The sequence below is a fragment of the Protopterus annectens genome, chromosome 16.part0 (assembly GCF_019279795.1).
Source record: "Protopterus annectens isolate FY-2018-M chromosome 16.part0, PAN1.0, whole genome shotgun sequence".
In the NCBI taxonomy this organism is placed as follows: domain Eukaryota; kingdom Metazoa; phylum Chordata; order Ceratodontiformes; family Protopteridae; genus Protopterus; species Protopterus annectens.
The window spans coordinates 208,686,770-208,709,269 of record NC_056750.1 but is presented as its reverse complement, the minus strand read 5'-3'; the positions used below and the strand labels follow the sequence as shown (position 1 = coordinate 208,709,269).

The following is a 22,500-nucleotide window of genomic DNA, read 5'->3' as shown; positions in this document are numbered from 1 at the left end:
ATTGAAAGTTGAGCATGAGATAAGGAATCACCTGACAACAAGAACTTTTCATTCGAACTTAACCCAGGAAGAGAAAAACACTTTGAGAACTATTTGTGAAAATCACAACCTGAGAGTAATGAAACCAGACAAGGGGGGAGGGGTGGTAGTCATGGATACAATACAGTACGAAGGGAAAATGTTGGACTTACTTAATGATTCTGAAAAATACACCAGGGTATCCATTAACGAAGTGAACATGGCCTATAGAAAGATTCATCTTTTATTATATGACATGTTAATGCAGGGTTCAATAGATCAAGACACTTACAAATTTTTGTTTGTAGATAAACCAAAGATTCCCTGCATCTTCGGGATTCCCAAAGTCCACAAAAATGCCTGTGACCCACCCCTCAGACCTATTGTGTCGGCTGAAGGATCAATAACAGCTCCTTTAGCAAAATTCGTTGATTACAAAATTAAACAAGTACTCGAGGGAAGAGAAAATGTTCTAAAAGACTCCTGGGACTTGTTGAGAAGGATTAAACCTTCATTGTATAGTGAACGTCTTGGGTTCAGAACTATGGACGTGATTGATTTGTTTGGTTGCATCCCACACGAACTGGGGCTTTCTTGGTTTGAAGAAAAATTAATTGAAAGTAAAAAACTAAAACACATTGATTTTGTCAATACTTTAACATTCATGGAAATAGTGTTAAAAAATAATTTCATCTACTTTCAAGGGGAGTACTTTAAACAAGAAAGGGGTGTTGCAATGGGGGCACATTGTGCGCCCACATATGCCAATATTATCATGGCTTATTGGGAAGAAACTTTTCTTCTCAATTCTCCTCTGATGAAGGAATGCTCCCTATACACTAGGTACCTAGATGATTTATGTTTTTTCTGGATGGGTAGTGAGGAAAACTTTAACAACCTTTTGGCCTTTGTTAATAACACCTCCACATTTCTGAAATTTACCAGCAATTTTGATGAACAAGAGTTAAAATACCTCGATGTTCACATTGAGAAACAAGAAGGGAAACTGTCATCAAGAATTTTCAGGAAAGAAACTTTTTCTAATTCCTATTCAGACTTTACCAGTTGCCATCCCCCCCATCAGAAGAAGGGTGTGGTGAAAGGGCAACTGGTTAGGTGCAGTAGAATGACCTCGGACAACAAAGCTTTCCTGGAGGAAACAGAATTTTTAAAGAATCTCTTTATTCAGAGAGGATACCCTTTAGAGATGTTTAACAAGGTGTTGGAGGAGGTTAGTATAAAAGATCAGACACCTTTGCCCCAATCTTAGGGATAGAAGAAACTACCACTCATACTTTAGGGTTGGGAGGTCATCTTGCTGAAAAGGGGACAGGGTTAATCACTACCTTCAGTGAACAATCTGCCTTTGTTAGGAACATATTCTCTAGAGAATGGGACAACTTTTCAAAATTTTCAGATCTTGAATGTATTTTTGACAATGAATTAACCCATGTATATCGTAGAGGGAAAACTATCAAGAATTATCTTGAAATGAGGAAGAAAAACAATGTGTGTAACAATTATGACAAATCCAAGAAGGGCTTACAAAAGTGTGGGAAATGTAAATATTGCTCTTATTTGATTTGTGGGGATAGTATGGTATTAGAAGCAAGGAATAAGACCCTCCGTTTAAATACATTCGCCAATTGTGACACTAAAGGCATCATATATTTAGCCGTTTGCAAAAAGTGTCCCTCTTTCTATGTCGGAAAGAGTGAAAGAAAGCTCAGACAGAGAATATACGAGCACTTATATGATGTCAGGGTGATGAAAGAAAAAAATGCATTCAGTAGGCATTCAACAAAATGTAACACCACAGGCTACTCATTTTTTGTATTGGAAGTTGTTCCCACTAACCCAAGAGGGGGGATGTGGGAGACACTTATTGACTACAAAGAGTTGTACTGGCAGCTCTTTTAGATGCGATCGTAATTTTGGGCTCAATGACATGGTATCATTGGCCCCAGTTTTAAAGATGAGGGCTGCCAAGCTTTGATTTAATGAAGTTCTTCCTTGGTCTATTTTTATGATCTTCACTGTTTTGAAATTTTATATACATTCTCAAAAGACAAGTCTTGTATTTTCAGCTTAAAAAAAGTTTAGTGTGTGGCTGTAATTAACTCAATGACCACAAGATGGTGTCTGGTTATAATATTAAATCTACAAGTCTGAATGACATGTTATATAGTAACATTTTCAAAGAGATTCATTTAAAAGTATAGAAAGTTTTTAAAGCATTGGAAAACTTACATTAAATATATACTAAATATGTAACAATTTGAGTATAAATGGTTTTAGTGAATTGTATTCATTTTTGCAAGTGTTTTTAACATGGCTTTCATGAATTAATTACTCAATTAAGTGATTTTAATTTATTGTGCTGCTTGATTGGACAAGAGATCTGTGATTAAATTCAAACAGTATATAAAACCACCTCATTTTAAATTTGATGTATAACTGATGAAGTTGTCGACGAAAACGTCTATGTGGATACGTTATTGTTCTTTTACTGATCCAGTCTCTACTGTGGAGTTTTTAAGTGCTTATTAAAGCAATTTTTCCTTGGAGCTTCGATTCATTTGTGCCTGGTGGAGTATTCTTAGTTAACTTTTTTAATAATACACATTGAACATTTAGTAAATGCTACTTTCAAACAGATTACAGTCATAAGCAATACCAGCATTTAGCACATATAGTACTAACTTATTATAAAACACTTTACAAAACATAACATTATTTTCAAAGTTATATATACATAACATTACATTCAGGTTTAAGACACATTGAGCAGCAGTTATACAATTGACCATTGAGCAGCAGTTATACAATTGATCAAAAATAAAAAATAAAATAAATAAAATAAAATTATTCCAGGGATGTATATAGTTTTATTTATATATATGTTTGCATGTATATGTAGATATATATATATATATATAGTTTCACTTTCAAAGCTCGAAATACTGAAATGTCAAATTTCAGTATCTCAAGACGAAAATATTGGAAGTGAAAATCACGAAACACAGAAATTGTCCCAGGGCAAGTAAACACTTGGCCCATCATGAGGAGATATGCCCTTTTCCCGATTGTATTCTGATCATGGAGTTGGTATATACAGTTAGGGGGTCGTGGGGGGCATAGCCCCCCACCTAGGTGGGTTTCTGATGGTACAGTATGTATTTTTAGTTTTGGGCAAGTCTTTATTTACCCTGGGACAACTTCTGTCTATCATGTTTTTCATGTTCGATATTTTCATCTCAAGATACTGAAATTCGACATTTCAGTATTTTGAGTTTTGAAAGTGAAACCATTTTTACATACACACACACACACACACACACACACACACACATATATATATATATATGTATATGTCGTTGTAGAGGGGCTTTCTCCTTGCAAAAATGTTTTTTTATGCTGCATTTTGCATTTTTTGAATAGAATGTTTTCTGTCATTTGTGATTCAATGAAATTAGTTTTTAGTCAAATGAGTTTTCAGTTATTTGGGTTTGTGTTTTGTGATTCAGTCAAATGAGTATTCATTCAAATGACATAAATCCACATATATATATATATATATATATATATATATATATATATATAATCAGCATCAACCCACTTTTCCTATTTTTGTCCATGGGGTCAGGTGACCATCACCTAGACCCACTGTTCACACCACTGGGTAGCTAGCATGTATATGTACCATCTCTCTCTCTCTCTTAGCAAAGTGAATATTCAACAGCTTTGGAATAACATGGTACCTTGCCTCACTTGGAAGTTAGATTACTATAGTTTGTATATATATATATTTTTTTTTTTTTTTTTTTTTTTTTACACAAATCTACAACACATTTTCAAAAAAAGAATGACTGTAATGTGGTCCATTGAAATTGTAAGTACATTGAACAGCATTAGACTGAAAAAATACTCCTACCCTCAAAATAACCTGAAAGCAAGTGCTTTTGCGAGAGAGAAATGCCCCTTGTATCTCCTACATGTGGTGGCTACAACCCTCACATCCACTGCAATGTGAATACATATACATTCATACATATAGATATATATATATATATATATATATATATATATATATATATATATATATATATATATATATATATGTGATTCCCATATTGCTGAACTTCAAGTCTGTGGGTGTTCTATGCAGCAAATGCCACTGAGCATTCGCTCATATGTGGTCACCATTAAGACTAGAGATTGCGGTACAATGCAGATCAGGAAATGTACCCTTTTCCTCACTGAAGAAAGACAACAGTCGAAAGCGCTTATTGGATATCTTCATGGGACAGTTTTGAGCTTTTTATTTTTCATTTTATTTTCAAGTCGAAGTTTTATTCGTATTAAAAGACTACAGTTTAATTAGAACACTCGTGGATTTCGTTGTTTGGCCATCCTTGGATGGATTTTCTGTCTTTTTTCTGCCAAACTTTTCCTCACTGTAGTGCAATCTCAGAGTTGGAATATATAAGTTGCAGGGGATGTGGGGGCGCAGCACCCTACAGGGCAGTGCAGGGGGGCTTGCCCCCCTTCAAAAATGTTTATGTCAGGTGTTTGTATTGTTGGACAGCAGGTAGGTGTAAGTGGCAGCAGATATAAGTAACAATGATATCGAAAATGCCAAATTCAATATCAATTTTTTTTCATTATTTTCACCTAATTAATATGCAGCATGTTGGTATTGTGAGTTTGTAATGCGAACAGTTTACATTGTACATGTCACTTTTTTGATAATAAACCATATATATATATATATATATATATATATATATATATATATATATATATATATGGACACCTGTCAGATGGACGAAAACCCAGTTTGTCAACGACCACATCACCGAGATGACATCGCCGACAGAACGTATCCCCGACAGCTGTGAGTAGCGCAGAATGGGATTTATTCCCTCACTGTAGTGCAATCTCGGAAGTGGTATATTTAAGTGGTATATTTAAGTACAGGGTGTGTCGGGGGCAGGGGGGCTTGTCCCCCTCCTATACACATTTTAATGTGTTTTTTGAATGTATTACGGGAACGGGAATGTATTCTGTTCCGTAATACCTTGACTTACCGTTGCCAGGGATGTATGTTGTCGGCGATGTCATCTCAGTGATGTGGTCGTTAGTCATCTGACATGGACCCACATAGATATATATATATATATATATATATATATATACATATATATATATATATATATATATATATATATATATATATATATATATATATATATATATATATATATATATATATATATATATATATATATATATATATATTTAGGAATAATACCAACTCCTAATGTAGCCAAATGTATGACAGGCACATTTGGAAAATTCTGGTTACTGCTCCTTTGCATATAAGGATCTGTAACTGTGGAAACTACTACCATAGTGTCTACAAGAGTATCATATATTGGCTTGTTTTATATTTGTATTTGAGCTCTTGTTTGCCCCTTGATCATATGGTATTTTAAGTGAGAATCCATATAGATAAAACTGAAGCTACAGCTGATTTTGAAATGAAAAAAATAAATAACAGAAAAATAAGGTAAAATGGGAATATTTCTTAGAGTTGCATTTCTAGAATATGCTTCTGCAATCTCTATTTATATAATTAAAATTGTCTTTTGCAGTTTATATTTTGGTGCAGCTCATCACTAATATGCACTGAACTGTGATCTCATATGTGCTAATTATATGAACGTTAGTGGGTTCCATATGACAGGGTGCCTAGAGAGGAGTTGTGGTATTGTATGAGGAAGTCAGGAGTGTCAGAGAAGTATGTAAGAGTGGTACAGGATATGTACGAGGGTAGTGTGACAGCGGTGAGGTCTGAGGTGGGAGTGACAGATGCGTTTATGGTGGAGGTGGGATTACATCAAGGATCAGCTCTGAGCCCTTTCTTATTTGCAATGGTGATGGACAGGTTGACAGACGAGATCAGACAGGAGTCCCCATGGACTATGATGTTTGCAGATGACATTGTGATCTGTAGTGAGAGTAGGGAACAGGTGGAGGACACCCTGGAGAGATGGAGATTTGCTCTAGAGAGAAGAGGAATGAAGATCAGCAGGACTAAGACAGAATATATGTGTGTGAATGAGAGGGAGGATAGAAGAATGGTGAGGATGCAAGGAGTAGAGGTGGCGAAGGTGGATGAGTTTAAATACTTGGGTTCAATAGTTCAGAGTAACGGTGAGTGTGGAAGAGAGGTGAAGAAGAGAGTACAGGCAGGATGGAGTGGGTGGAGAAGAGTGTCAGGAGTGATTTTTGACAGACGAGTACCTGTAAGAGTGAAAGGGAAGGTCTACAAGAGGGTAGTGAGACCAGCTATGTTATATGGGTTAGAGACAGTGGCATTGACAAAAAGGCAGGAGTTTGAGCTGGATGTGGCAGAGTTAAAGATGTTAAGATTTGCACTGGGTGTGACGAGGGTAGACAGGATTAGGAATAAGTATATTAGAGGGTCAGCCCAGGTTGGAAGGTTTGGAGACAAAGCCAGAGAGGCAAGATTATGTTGGTTTGGACATGTGCTGAAGAGGGATGCTGAGTATATTGGGAAAAAGATGCTAAGGATGAAGCTACCAGGTAATAGGAAAAGAGGAAGGCCTAAGATAAGGTTTATGGATGTGGTGAGAGAGGACATGCAGGTGGTTGGTGTGACAGAGCAAGATGCAGAGGACAGGAAGAAATGGAAACATGTGATCCGCTGTGGTGACCCCTAACGGGAACAGCCGAAAGAAGATGATGAGTGGGTTCCTACTGTTACATCAACTCATTTTGAGGTGGAATATGCAAACATCGACTATACACAGCTGAAATCATACCCTGCTGAAAATGCATAACATTGATGCTCAAAACATCAAAATTACTATGTGTAGTGTGAGTCATAGGCCCATGTGTGCCCAGCAACCATTTGTTCACACTAGAAATGTTTTTGCAAATTAACAAGCAAAAGGAAGATGAAAACATCCTTCTCCCAACATCTTCCTAGTATTGGCATATATCCTGAGTGCATTGCAAACACATTGCATAGGCAGCATCACAATTCAAATGCCTAGTTATGTATAGACATAGTAGTGACCTGACTACAGAAAAAAAAAAGAAAAAAAAGTTCTGTGCACGAACAACACAACAGTAGCACTGCAGTCCACAATTATAAAATGTTTTGTAAATATAGCATTTGATGCTTGTAAATAAAGTTTGTTGACTGCTGGCTTTGAAATACTTTGTAAATAATTTCTGTTCGCCATGTTTTGATTTGTGAAAAATGTATTTCTGTCCTTGTTCTGGAGCTTTTCTCCCTGAGCCTCCACTGAGAATAGGCATTTCAGTTACCAGATGGATTTTCCCAGTAAACAAGAATAAATAAATAAATAAATAAATAAAAATGAAACAAGCAGCACAGTGACAAAAAGGCAAAACTGTGGTGTGGAAAAATCACAACAGATGTAGACATACTTTAGATTGTCAAGAGGAGAGCTACACCTTTAAACAGCTATCCAAAGTATTCTGTTGTCCAGCACCGTTTGAAATAACCGTGACCTCATTAGTAACCTGTGCCTTTCGAAAGAAGGGGTTATACCTACAGACATTCTCAGGTCTTAATCATCTAACCTATTTTGCTTGCAAACAAGGACAAACACTAATGATGAAAGATCACACAATGCCCATCTAAGAAGACACTGTATGTGCTAATGCCACACATCCACTGAATTCTGTTTCCTAGGAAGACACAGTTTATTTAAATCATTAGTGTTCTAAAATGTGATTGGAAATAATCGAGGGAGCCATGCTTTACATTTGGATTGGGCATTAAATTTATGATGTTTCCTAGTATGTAGCTCCTTCAAATCATTGCTGTACCCTTATCTACAAATTCAGCTGATAATTCTCCGAATGCATGCAGAACCTCATCCCCATATAAAAAAAACAGAGCAATCACCTTTTCACTTGCATTTGGAATTTCCTAGATGTCTCATTCTGAGTGGCAAGGCCAAGATTTTGTAATTTCCTCCAAATATTTTGTTCAAAGTGGAACAAACAACCCTTGCTTACTACTTCACTGGCACTGCAGCAAATATAATACGTTGCTGCTTTTTGAAAATCACACAGTACATACTACACTGCAGGCCTGAGATTAAATTGTACAAGAAGTTTGTATATACTCTGCCACATTACATTATAGGCACATTAGGACTTCTTAATCATCAGACTAATCACTAAAGGAATAGTTTTTGTAGTTCCACAGTAATTCAAAACACATGTATGCTATATAGTTGTCAACATACGTTTCCTCTGGTACAGCTGTGCTATCCATCAACCATATATTCGCTTAGCTTAGACCTACTACATTTTGCACCATCCTCAGTACAATGACTGTCAAACCATAGTTGTCATCTGCCAATTTCTTATAAATGAATGAACCACATTTTAAAGAAAATCAATCCATGTCTAATGACTCTAAGGTTATCTCTGCAATAGAATTAGATTTGAATTATTTCTGTTGTACCCTGTTGACTCTCTGAAGTAGAGCCCTCCTCAATGGAAAAAAAAACTGCTGCTTCCATTGAAGTCAAAGCCATCATGTCATCGACAACACATTCCTACTAACTGTCAGGTCTGCACCTGACACATAATGTTTCACTTATGCTGTGTTAAGAAGCAGGTGGTGTGTTGCGCCTTTCAGTAACTTCTCACCAGCTGATGTCAGACAGGTAGTAGGTCTTCCTTTACACATCTCAGAAACTTTATATTTACAGGTCCAATGCTTGTTTTTAAAGGCTTTTACACAAAGATATAAACATTCCTATTATTACCAGCATAGGTCAGCCTAAGACAACACGGTCGATAAGCTGAGTCAACATATCCTAGTGCATCTTTGTGGGAACTGAGCCCCACCTTCATTGTAGATTACTTTATGTGATTTCTGCATACATCTCCTTATCATGTTTTTTATGTAAGCAATACTGTGACATTCTGACTATGTCAGTAATCAATCGCTTACATTTTCAACATTTCAAATGTCTCGTTTCAGTTATCGATGTTATACGCTGTTGACAAAACAATAGAAGTCTGTGCCATCCGTGCTGATTATTCATGTTGCTCTGCCGATTCTACTTTTAATTTTGTGTATCATGTAACTGTTTTTGTTCTAATATTTACCTGTTTATACTCCTCAGCCCATCATTGAATACTGGTCATGGCTGAGGAGGGTCAGACTGACCAGCCCCCCTAGCGCGTTACCAAATAGAAATAAATAAATAAAAGTTAACAAAACCATAAAGTAGCTTATTAATAGCAATCATGTGATCTCTAGGGTGCATTTTTAAGTGAAAGAATAAGCAGGGTAGTATGTGTGACGTGCTGCTGAAATAAAGGACCAGTTCTCTGACCATTCTCTGCCTTTCAGCTTACAACTGTTTTGTAAGGGGTATACACTTGCTGTTCTAGATGCTGTATGTACTGTCTCAGTTGATCCTTGTTTCAGTTCTATTTGTCATGATTTTTCTTAAACAGAATTTTGTTTTAATTTCTGCTTTTGTTTCTCCAATATAGTTAACTTTTCTTTTTCTTATGCTTTTTATCTTACCATTTATACTTTTTATTATATAGGAAATAGCAGAGGTGTTGTACAATCTCAAGCAAGGCATGGAGCAAGTAGCCAACAACAAGACGTTTAAGTACATCCTTGCAACTTTACTTGCCATTGGAAATTTTCTCAATGGATGTAAGGTAAATCGTATGTTTCTTATTTTCTATTATCTCAACTTTCAGCAGCACTACTGACGTGAGTGAGTGAGTGAGTGAGTGAGTGAGTGAGTGAGTGAGTGAGTGAGTGAGTGAGTGAGTGAGTGAGTGAGAGTCAAAATCTTAGATTATATGCAGTTGCGGGCAATGGTTTTAAAATTTGCTATACTTTTGTTGCTTTCAAATGTCATAGAGTTAATACAGTTCAAAACAGTTAAGTTTATATTTTTTAGTAATATTGATGTTGCAGTACTGCTTGCCCTACAAATGAGCATAGCAGATGATGTGAGTAAACTCACAGACCTGTCAAATTCAGAAAAAAAATAAGCATTATGTAGGATCTGGCCTCAGTCTCCTTAAAATACTCCACTTCATAAAATGTACTTCAGATAGCATATAAGATGCATTCCAGAAATGGAGACAAAGGTGATGGGTACATTCGCACTTTAAATGACATTCCTTTAGCATGTGACACTGAGATGTTCTTTTGCATTTATGAGTGTACATCTTGTACAATTCAGAATACTTCTTGAGTTTTATTTCCTGGGCAGCATGCAGAACATAGTCTGAGGACTTTTTTCATCACCCTGATCATACCTCTCAATCTGGACAAAATCATAAAAATGGAGGGAGGGGGGTGGCAAAGGCCCAAAAATAGGAACAATTTTTAACTATTACTGTTACAAGCTTAGAACATAGATAGAATAACAGGTTTTGCATTAGCATGAATTTTTCTTAAGGATATGAAGTCTGAAACTCAAATATCTGTCATTGTTTTTTTTTTTTACTTAAATCATCAATAATTTGCCAATGGTTTGCTGGAAAACCACAATTTTAAATGTAAAATGTACCAAAAATATGAGGCAAAAGTCTGACATTCTGCGGAGATCTGTACAATTGAGAGGTATGACCCTGATGTCCTTACTCTATGATGCACAAAAGGGTTCAAACTCTCCAGTGAGCTTATGTTTAGTGTACCTAATAATAATGGTATTTCACCCAGGAATAAGGAGGTTATAACATCTCTGTACTCCTCCCTTATCAGACCCATTATCGAGTACAATGCCCCCTTCAGAATGTACCCTGCCAAGCACATGTAGCAGCTGAAGAGACCACAGAGGTTCCTGACCGGGAAAATCCAGGGTCTCAAACACCTATCCTATACAGATAGGCTAAAAGCCCTGTCCCTCTACTCAGTCTCGTACAGACTGCTCAGAGGTGACCTGTGTCTGGCATACAAAGCCATTTTGGACCCAGCCTTGATGGAGTTGCTGCATATCCGTAAGACAAACTCCTCATGCAACCTGCATGAAAGGCCTTAACCTGGTCTGTGACATTACTAGAACTTGTTGACGGGATAGATCTGTGTCCCAAAGATTCCCCCATCTGTGGAACAGACTCCCTCTCCATGTCAAGCAGAGTACTTTTCTAGTCCTCTTTAAGAGGAACCTGGATGACTGAATGGAAAACAGAAAATATACCCCAGGGATCCCGCCTGTGTCCCTGCTGGACAGGGGAAACAGGTGCTGACTTTGAGGGAACATGGGCAAAATTCTTGCCTAAACTTATAAGGGCCTCCGAGCCAATAGCCTCCTATGAACCTATGTGTTTTCCCAGATGGAAACTAGGATTCTGAGCAGCTGCAATGGGAAGGGGGGTAGCAGCCAACAGAAATATTTATTGGAGATATGAAAATGTCTAGTTTAAGGTAAAAAGTAAACATTTTAAACATCAAAATGGCTTCTAATCACTTTATTGAGCACTGTCTGCTCTTAGCCCTTACACTACTGGTTTGTGCTTCCACTTTGAAACTGTGGTAAATAACTTATGAAATTAAAGATGATGAAACATAAGACTGAAGCCTGAAAGAGTTGATTAGGTGGACAGACAGCAACCTATTACTGTCTAACAGGAAAGCTTATGCTGGAAGTAGAGGCTTGTTCTCGGAGTCAGATCACAATGAACAAATAGAATGTTCCAGAACTGTGTTCTGATTCCAGCACTGTGCCATGCTCTGCTAATCAGGGTGTTGCCATGGCTCTGTTCTGGTCACTCTTTGAGTGTGGCACTTAGACTGATGCATAGTCATGCAAACATAGCTGCTAGAAGAGGGCATTGTTCAGAGGCTTAAAAAATAATAATTTGAAAACAAATAGCACCTTTACAACTGATCAAGAAAAAAATAGCCTACCTAACAACCACCCACACACTTAAAAAATACTTTTTGCAGTGGAGCAATTCCCCTGTCTTGTACCCTCACCATTGTAAGGTCTTCACTTCTACCCAGTACAAATACAAACTCGACAGCTCCACAACAATGGCAAGAGATGAAAGTCTTCAACACCTTTCACAGTGGTTTTCCACAAATAGCTAGCATGACATGACCCATAAGCAAGTGTCAATTCAGCCAGATGTGCTCAGCCCATCTGAACCTGATCAAAGGGCAGTCAGTCACTAGTATGGAAGCCAGTATCAGAATTACAGTATCATCTCTCCTTAACCTCAGGCAGAAATTTAAATCTGCAGTCCACAGATTAGGACAGTGTGCCTTCTGAACAGCAGAGAGGGTAGCAAAGATCATACACTTAAATAGCAGCAGCAGCAAAACAAAATTCACCCCTAGTCTTACAGTTAAATACCACTTCCCCAGTTAAGTAGCATTTCAGAAATGCACTTCAAATACCTTTTTCACAAAAATGTTTGGAACAATATGTATTGACTAGATAAAAAGCCAAATAGTAATCAGTTATAATTCACGTAAACCACATAGCCACGTTTGTCTTTAGTTGGTAATGCACTTACGTCAGTCCATAAAATCCAGCATGCAAACTTGTTTTAGACATGATAAGAAGAAGTAGGTTTATTTTTTAGTGAAGTATCTTTGAGGCCAATAAACACATTAAAAAGGTCACATCGCTTTGCTGTTTTGCAGTTCATCTCGGTTAGTGCCTGCAGCATTGCTGATATAAGTACAAATATTTGTTTTTCTATATTAATGACCACTGTGCTAACTTCAGGTTCTCTAAACAGAAGGCTATGAAGTGACATCAAGAGATAAGTGATGAAGTGATTAAAATTGCCTTTTCTGTCACCTTTCCCTAGAAGTGTATTATACAAGTTTCAGATTATTAGCAATCTGTGTCAGTAAGATATAGGTCGGTCATGTGCTGGCTCTGATGTTTCCCGCTCCTGTGCTTTTCTTCTGTGCACTGCAATTGAAGGAATGAAAAAAAGCAAAAACCTTAAATGTTAATGCTTTTGTTTATCAGTATGTTCAAACGGTGCAGAGTCATTTCTGGAATATAGTCCTGTAGATGGGTTCTGTTTGTTTAGTCAAATCAAAATCTTCATGACTTTCAGAAGAGTGAGGTACATGAATATTGTCAGTGAATTGAATCCAGAGAGAAATCATGGCGTCACAGTTATGCTTCACCTACTAATCCCTAATGTTTAACTTGCAGAGGACTTAACTGCTGAGTTAAACTGCTCTGGATCCATTGCAATGAAAAAACTCTAAATGCCTCTTCAGGCCAGTGGTCTTATAGACTATATACAACAGCAATACTGACATCACTGCTGTAAAAACAGAAGATAAAAGAAAAGGTCTTGCTCATTTAAACTGTTCCTTATTTTTCCTTCCTCTAACTTGAAACAGATAATATTACGTGAGTGCTACAATAACTAATAACAAGCTCAGTTAATCACTTTTCTCTTGTTTTAATGTCCCTGCAGGTAAAAGGCTTTGATTTGGAATACCTTGAAATGGTGCCACAAGTGAAGGACACAGTATACAAAAAACCTCTCCTGTATCACATATGTAACATTCTACTGGAGATCTTCCCCGAGTCCACAGACTTCTACTCTGAGATTCCTTCTATTACCAAAATTGCAAAGGTAATAAAGTGAGGGGGGGGGGGTGGCCTCAGTCTGAAACCACACTATAAACTCTGAGATTATTTTTTTCATTTTTGACAAAGCATATTTTACAGTTTTTTAAGTGTAATACAAACATTGATTTTCTAGAAAGATTATAGAATGACAGAGCTGTGAATGGGCTTTTATTTAGTACAGAGAGAAAAAAGAATGAATATTAAGTAGTAACTAAGCAGCTGTTACTTGAACCAAAATATGAAGTACTCACTAGTGATGGCTCAATTTCATTTTTATTACAACTGAGTAGATCAAGAAGATGGTGAAGGGTGCAAAATCCTTCCAGAGTCCATATTCTAAAATATGGTCTGAAAAGCTCACAGTGCAGGAAGGTCTATCCAGCAATAATGGGTTTGTCCACATCAGATTACAAACTAACTGTGAACTGACAGCCAAGTATGCCAAGGTTTCACAAATAAAAAACATACTGACTAGTCAGCCAGTACAAGAATTAAAGTACTAGACCTGAACTGGATGAGATATGTACTGCATTATTTAATAATATTCACAACACTAAAAGATATAGTCAAGCAACAGCTCTTCTTTTTAAGTATGCGTTTTGTGTATCCCTGTACCACTATAGGAACTGTGATAACATCAGTGCTTGAATGTTTAGCTGCAGGGCTATTTGTAGATTATTTATAGTGACAATCAGAACAGGCATAACAGAGGGGCGTGGCCAAGGATGAACACAGGATAGCAGCAGATTTCTTCAGCTCCACCAATTTCATTACATTGACAGGAATTAATTACTTAAAAAATTAATTCTTGAAGTAATTTTCTTTCTAAATATGTTTGTTTTATATAGTTCTTGAACTATATCTAAAAAAGAAAGGAAATCTTAATAATATTCCTGTCAGAAATTACTTTGGAAATTTTCCTGTCAGTTTATCAGTCTGAAATGAGTTCCAGTAAGACAAATTCTCAAGACTCCAGCATCAGGAAAGAACTTCAGTCTCTGATAATTATAGTCCAGCAACTTACTGCTAAAATGGATAAAATGGATACTAAAATAGACACTTTCATAGAAAAAACTACAAAACAAATAGACTTGTTACATATGGACCTGCAACAACAGAAGATCCAGATGACAGGCATAGAAGAAGCTGTGAATGACATGGAAAATAAAATACAAGAAGAGGAAATCAACATTGAGTTTCTGCTGAAACAAAATACACATTTACAAACAAAGCTGGATGACCTGGAAAATAGATCTAGGCGCAATAACATTAGGATTTTTGGACTGCCAGAAAATATTGAAGGTAACAATATTACTTCTTTTTTAACAACATGGCTCCCTAAAACTTTAGATTTACCAGAAGCATTCTCTTTTGGTATCGCAAGAGCACATAGATCTATAGCTAATACTAACTCTAACAAAAACTATCCTAGATCAGTTATAGTTAGATTTCTATCATCTTTTGATAAAGAGATGGTTCTTAAATCTGCTTGGGCTAAAGCTCCTGCTAAGTTTAATGAGACAACTGTGTGTTTTGACAATGACTATTCTTCCATGGTAATTGCTAAAAGAAAAGTTTTTCTGCCACTAATAAGGGGGCTTAAAAAAGCACAGTTTAAAACATACCTTCTGTTTCCTGCCAAGCTTAAAATCTTCCTTCCTGATGGTCCTAAGGTCTTCGATGATTTACACTCTGCTTTACTGTTTGTCAAAGAAAAAGGATTTTGGATAAAATAGAAGAAATGGAATGGGCTAGTTCTTCATTAAAGAGATTGGCAACTGAAGCTTCCTGGAAGACTTCAGAGAAGAAGAAGAGACTAAAAAACAAATGATTTGTTATATGTTTTTTTTTCTCTCTCATCATTTTAGTTCATTATTAATCTTTTTGAATATAGTTCCTGCATTTCCAGAAAGCCACAAATATTTTGGAAAAGATTTAATCAAAGTTATTCTCTATGTGCAAAGAAATGTTTTGTTTCATAACCAGTCAAAATGCCTGAGGATTTAATGGCAGGCTGTGACTCGATTTGTTTTTCTTTCTGAAAAAAGTAAGGTTAGTAATTTGATACATTTTTTTATCTTTATCTTTTTTTTTCCTTCTTCTTTTATTATTTTCTTTGTTTAAACAATGACATTCTATTTAGATTATGTAGTGGGTAAAGGGTGGGGGAGGGCAGGGAGAGAACAGTAATGAAAATATCATTAATAGAATAATAACATATTTATTTCTTGTAAAAGTTTATAAGTTCTTCAAATGCTATTTCTAATTATACTTTCTTGATTATACTGCTTATGCTTGTTTGTAAATAATCTGTCATGCTTTAACTAATAATAATCAGAACTAAATAAGAGTAAATAATATGTTTTATTTTTAACTCTATTAATATAAACAGTAAGTAACATTCCATTGTATATACTTCTTACAGCTTTCTCTTACATTTTTATTTCTGCCTCACTCCCTTTTATTTTCTACTCTCTTTTCTTTTCTTTATTAATATATAGAAATGCTTTTGACTGTGTGGGCACAGTGAATAATAGGATTTGTATGAAAATTGAGTTGGGAGAAGAATGCTGAGTTTTATTGCTTGTTGGTAATTTTGAGTTTAATTTCACTTGCATAGAGGCTGTGATGATCTGTGGAATACATTGTGGAGGTTCTGTCATGTTTAGATGCATTTACACTGCTAAATGAATGTTTGTCACTAGTTTTAATAAGTTTCCGCCAAAATGTTAAGAGAGACAATCTGGGATGTGGGCTGTCTTATGCACAATGTCCTTGAGTTACCTCAGAATCTTCAAATCACAGAATTCTCACAGAGAAACTGAAAGCAGTTAGTATAAACATTGACAAGGTTATCACACTGACACACCACAGATTCAGGAAAAATACTCTGTTCATAAAATATGTCAGTTATAATGAGTTTAAATGATGTAGTTTCTTGTAGTAAGTAAATGTCTTATTTTAGAAGGCATAAAAATGAAACATTTATTTAAATGTTTTTGAAAATCTACTTAACAGCAGCATAATAATCTGTGTTAAAAATTTGTGTTCCAAACATATACTTTACTATAACTCATTTAATTCATCTGATTGACAAACATAAATAATCTTATAACTCTATTCTGGAAGAAATGTCATGTGATATATTTTAAAGCAGTAGGTTAGCATGATTGTAAAATCTGGTTACCAATATGTGTTTGCTGTGCATTATTTTGTATAAAGCAGACAGATTTATTCTAGGGACAGCAAGTGGGATAGTGCTCTACAAAGACACAACTCAGTGAGATCAGATATATATATATATATATATATATATGTGTGTGTGTGTGTGTGTGTGTGTGTGTGTGTGTGTGTGTGTGTGTGTGTGTGTGTATGTGTGTGTGTGTGAGTGTGATGGCTTTTTTCTGAGAATCTGCATAACTATCCAATATGATTTATAATAATTTCTATGAATACAATATTTTACTCTATTGACAAAATGAATGTTTGCCACAAGTTTTAATAAGTTTCCCACCAAAATGTTAAGGGAGACAATCTGGGATGTGGGCTGTCTCATGTACAGTGTCCATGAGTTTCCTCAGAAGCTTCACTCACAGAATTTTCACAGAGAAACTGAAAGCAGTTAGTATAAACATTGACAAGGTTATCACACTGACACACCACAGATTCAGGAAAAATACTCTATTCATAAAATGTGTCAGTTATGATGAGTTTAGATGATGTAGTTTCTTGTAGCAAGTAAATATCTTATTTTAGAAGGCATAGAAAATGAAACATTTATTTAAATGTTTTTGAAAATCTACTTAACAGTAGCATAATAATCTGTGTTAAAAACTTGTGTCCCAAACATATACTTTACTATAACTCATTTAATTAATCTGATTGACAAGCATAAATAATCTTATAACTCTATTCTGGAAGAAATGTCATGTGATATATTTTAAAGCAGTAGGTTAGCATGATTGTAAAATCTGGTTACTAATATGTGTTTGCTGTGCATTATTTTGTATAAAGCAGACAGATTTATTCTAGGGACAGCAAGTAGGATAGTGCTCTACAAAGACACAACTCAGTGAGATCAGATATATATATATATATGTGTGTATGTGTGTGTGTGTGTGTGTGTGTGTGTGTGTGTGTGTGTGTGTGTGTATGTATATATGTGTATGTGTATGTGTGTGTGTGTGTGTGTGTGTGTGTGTGTGTGTGTGTGTGTGTGTGTGTGTGTGTGGGTATGTGTGTGTGTGTTTATGTGTGTGTGTCTGTGTTTATGTGTGTGATGGCTTTTTTTTTTAGGTAATAACGCAGGTGTTTCTGAGAATCTGTATAACTATGCAATATGATTTATAATAATTTTATGAATACAATATTTTACTCTATTGACAATAATGAGTTTAAGTAAATGCTCATATACAAACAATTCAAGATTTTTTGGAAGCTGTTGATAGAATTCACATGACAGAAAATAGATGCATCTTAATGCATGTAATGTCTGAATCATATTAGCCAAAGTTTTTGATTTAAATGAATGTTAGAACATAATTTTCTCTCCTCTTGATTTCTAACATTAAGATTATTTGAATGTTATTAGAATACAAGTGTTATATATTACATAGATCTATATAATAGTATGAACAGTTTTAAAATAAAAAAAAAAAAAAAGTTTATTTTAGTTTATATGATGCTGTTTTACCAAATGTGTAGTTTTGTCTTGATAGATAATTGAATTGAAAACTGTTAACCTCAGTTAAATATAACTAGTATTAAATTGATAAGGTGGTAGCTGAGGTACTGCTGCTTAGGGTAGGGGTTAACTTGAGTAGTAAATACTGCTCTAAGTTGGAGTTTTCAACTCCAGGTGGGATGCAAGGTTTAATCCTTACATTATTTTCACTTGTTCATTGTTATATGTATATAGTTTTGACATCCACAATATATTTTGTACACTCATTGTCACTACAAACAAAATTGAATCCTATACAAAATCCCATAAGAGATTTAATAAATACAGCTATATTTAAAGGTACACCTAAAAGAGGAGATGTAACATTATTTATCTTGTTATTTGTTATTTCGATCATAAGATTCTTGAGTTTTAAAATGCCAAATGACATCTTTAAAAGGAATTTCTTTAAACATTAATGGATTGAATAATCCGTGTAAAAGGGCAAGCCTAATAAGATACATTAATCTACACAAGGCCAATCTAGTCTTCCTGCAAGAAACCCATCTCTTGAAAAAGATATTGATAAACTAGCCACTAATAAGTATACAGTATTGGTTATTTCAGAGCACACTCAGAAAAAGAGGAGTGGCTATTTTATGGAATAAAAGTATGCCCATTCCTAAAACCATTAAGTCTTATCAGGATGACAAAGGAATGTTTTGTATGGTTACAATACAAATTAATGGGAAGACTTACACTTTAATTAATGTATATTGGATACCTGGAATTGGTATTAATACAGTGAAACATCATATTGATAAGATCATATCATTCTCTGTAGGGGATATTATTTTAGCTGGTGATTTTAATTGTATACTACATGAAAGTGATACTACCACTATAAAGAAAAGAAGAATTACATCTAATGCAAAACATTTAAATGATTTTGCTAATTCTTATAATTTGAATGATATTAATAATCAGATAGAGTCAAAATCATTACCATACACCTTATTTTCTAACAGATACAAAACTTATTCAAAAATAGATAGGGTCTTTATTTCTAACCAGATGGTAACAGATTTAATTAATTCCAAAATCATTTCATGTCCTATATCTGATCATAACTCAATTGTTTTTGAATTCATGATAAAAATACTCATAATGTTCAGATCAAAAGGATACCAGCATACTTAACTCAGCTAAAAGACTATAAAGAATATATACTTTCAGAAGTACAACATTTTCTAGACATAAATAATACTCCTGAAGTCTCCATTGTCTATGTTTGGGATGCCTTAAAATCATATCTATATGGACAAAGTATCAGATGGTATAATAACAAAAGGAAATCTTGGGATAAGGAATTGTTAGATATTCAAAGTAAACTAGACTCTTATAAACATAATAATAAAGAAAATATTATGGACAAGAAAGTTATTGAAGAAATAAACAAACTAAATGAGAAATACAAAGAAATTTTAACTCATAAAGTTAAAATAACTTTAGAGAAATACAAGTTTTGTCTTATTCAATAAGCCCCAAATACTTACATAGACTTAAAAATAAAACAAAAAGATTGAATAAACAAAACCATATCAAAGAAATCTTTTCTCTAAGGAAAAAGAAGAATGTTTCTAGTATACCAGAAATACTGGATGAATTTAGAAATCACTTTCACAAGATTAACCATAACAACATTAACATGGAACCTAAAGATAAAATAAAGGAGTTTATAACCACAAACATGAATAAAAAGCTTAATAAACAACAGATTAAACTATTGGACAAGAGTATTTCATATACAGAATTTATTACACAAATAAATAAGCTTAAATCAAACAAAGCACCGGGTAATGATGGTATTATACCAGAGATATATAAAATCCTTTCTAAAACTACATATTCATTAATACATAAGGTTTTTATTCTGGCCCAAACTGAGTTAATAACCCCCCCCATCTTGGCAATATACATTTATTTCACCAATTTTAAAACCTAATAAAGATCCAACTAGATGTTCTTCATATCGACCCATCTCATTACTTAATGTTGATTATAAAATGTTTATGAGTATTTTTGCTGATAGATTGAAGACAATTATCCCGCATTATAGACATAGATCAGACGGGCTTCATTGTAAATAGAAATACTTTTGATAATATAAGAAGAACTTTAACATTAATTGATTTTGCAAATAGGAAAAAGAAAGATTTAACACTTATTAGTCTTGATATAGGTTCAGCATTTGATTCAGTAAGTTGGGACTATCTGTTTACCTTACTGAAATGCACAAATTTCTCTGATGCATTTGTAAATTTAATTGAGCATTTATACAAAGGAATGCTGGCTTATATTAAGGTAGGAACATATGTTTCACAAAAATACCCATTCTTAAAGGTACAAAGCAAGGATGTCCACTTTCTCCACTATTATTCACTTTAGTAATGGAGCCTTGGGCTAATTTGATTAGAAACAGTACTGACATAGAGGGTTTTGAAATAGAAGAAAATACAACATCAAAAATTCAACTTTTGCAGATGATGTTCTAATTACATCAGCAGGATCTAATTCTTCTATGCAGTCTTTATTTGATAAAATGATGAATTTTAAAAGTATTTCTGGTTTAATATTCAATGAAGAAAAACTAAAATACTACCTATATATACACGAAAAATACTCTCATTAGTGATTTTACTAAATATGTACCCAACTCAGGTCAGATAACTTATTTAGGTATAATACTATCTAAAGATATTAAATCTATTATATATAATAACTATAATACCTGTTTTCTTAATATACAAAATCTTTTTAATACCTGGAATAATATGTTTTTACTATGGAGGAGAGACTTACAATTATTAAAATGATAATATTCCCCAAGATTTTATACTTAATACAATCAATAATACTTTCACCTACAAAAATAACTATCAAGAAACTGAATACACTAATGTTAAATTTCTTATGGGCACCTAATAGACCTAGGATTGCATTAAAGAAACATACTAATAGCTGGTCTCAAGGGGTATTTCTTTTCCAGACTTTAATTTATATATTATCTCTTCTATTATAAAAGTTATTACTTTATTAATAGATCGGTCATATGTCATAAAATGGAAAGATTATTGGGAGCTAATTAGTATGCACTTCATGAAAATCTCCTTAACACATAAAAATATGATTATAAATAACTCCATGTTGTGGTTGCTAAAGGAATTTTGTACTTCACCTATTACACCTAAACATATGGTCTGTTACCCATTAAATATTATTATTAGTTATCGTAACTTTATATTCATGCACCCTAAGTATAGGGAATGGAATTTTATTGTATTCCTATAATTTATACTCAGGGTATGCTTATGTCATCTACTTCTGAAGGAGCTCATTTAGCTATAGATAATAATCTAAAGTACTGGTATCAGCTGATATCTGATAATAAAGTTAAAAATCTAGATTTCTTAAAACAAGAATTTGATCTAAGAGAAACTTGCTGGTTAGAGGTTCAGATCTTTAGACAACATCTCATTGATAGAATAGATCTAATGTCTATAACAGTTAAAGAATCTATTCCAAAACTGATTGATTACTTGATAATAAATTTACAGCATAAAGTTTGTGATAAAGGTAAACTTTCATATATACATAAAATTATCAGACAAGAAACTTTTTACAATGTAGATTCATACTGGAATTATTTCACCTCTATTAATGGGGACCCACCAACTCAACAAGATAAACAATATATATTGGAATCTGCTTATAGAACTACATCTTCCATTGTCTGGAGACTTTATACATGGAAATTTTACATAGATCTTTTATACACCGTTGATGATGAATAAAATTAATAATAAAGATAATCTATGTAAGAGATGTAATGTAGAAATTAATGCTGACTGGGCTCATATGTTTTATGACTGTATGAAGTTGAAAGAATACTGGAAGTCAATTAATGAATTTTTGCAGGCTCTTTTACAGATAATTTCATTATTTCTAAGTCTCTTATATTATTCAACACACCTGTACCTCAATGTGTTAAAAAGATTAAGCTTCCCTTGTTATGGTCTATCCTAGCAGTGGCTAGGAAAATAATAACTAGAAATTGGATTTCAGATACACCTCCTTCGTTCAATGAATTTAAAA

The 22,500-nt window shown here is 34.3% G+C and overlaps 1 protein-coding gene across 1 annotated transcript in view; it reads left to right on the top strand.

The window, feature by feature from the left end:
* The window catches only part of LOC122790998 (FH1/FH2 domain-containing protein 3-like), a 283,141-nt gene that overhangs the window by 146,085 nt on the left and 114,556 nt on the right, over positions 1–22,500 (top strand). Inside the window, exons 4-5 of the mRNA XM_044058739.1 lie at positions 9,658–9,777; positions 13,525–13,686. Coding sequence (XP_043914674.1) covers positions 9,658–9,777; positions 13,525–13,686 — 282 coding nt within the window. The remainder of the gene's footprint in view (positions 1–9,657; positions 9,778–13,524; positions 13,687–22,500) is intronic.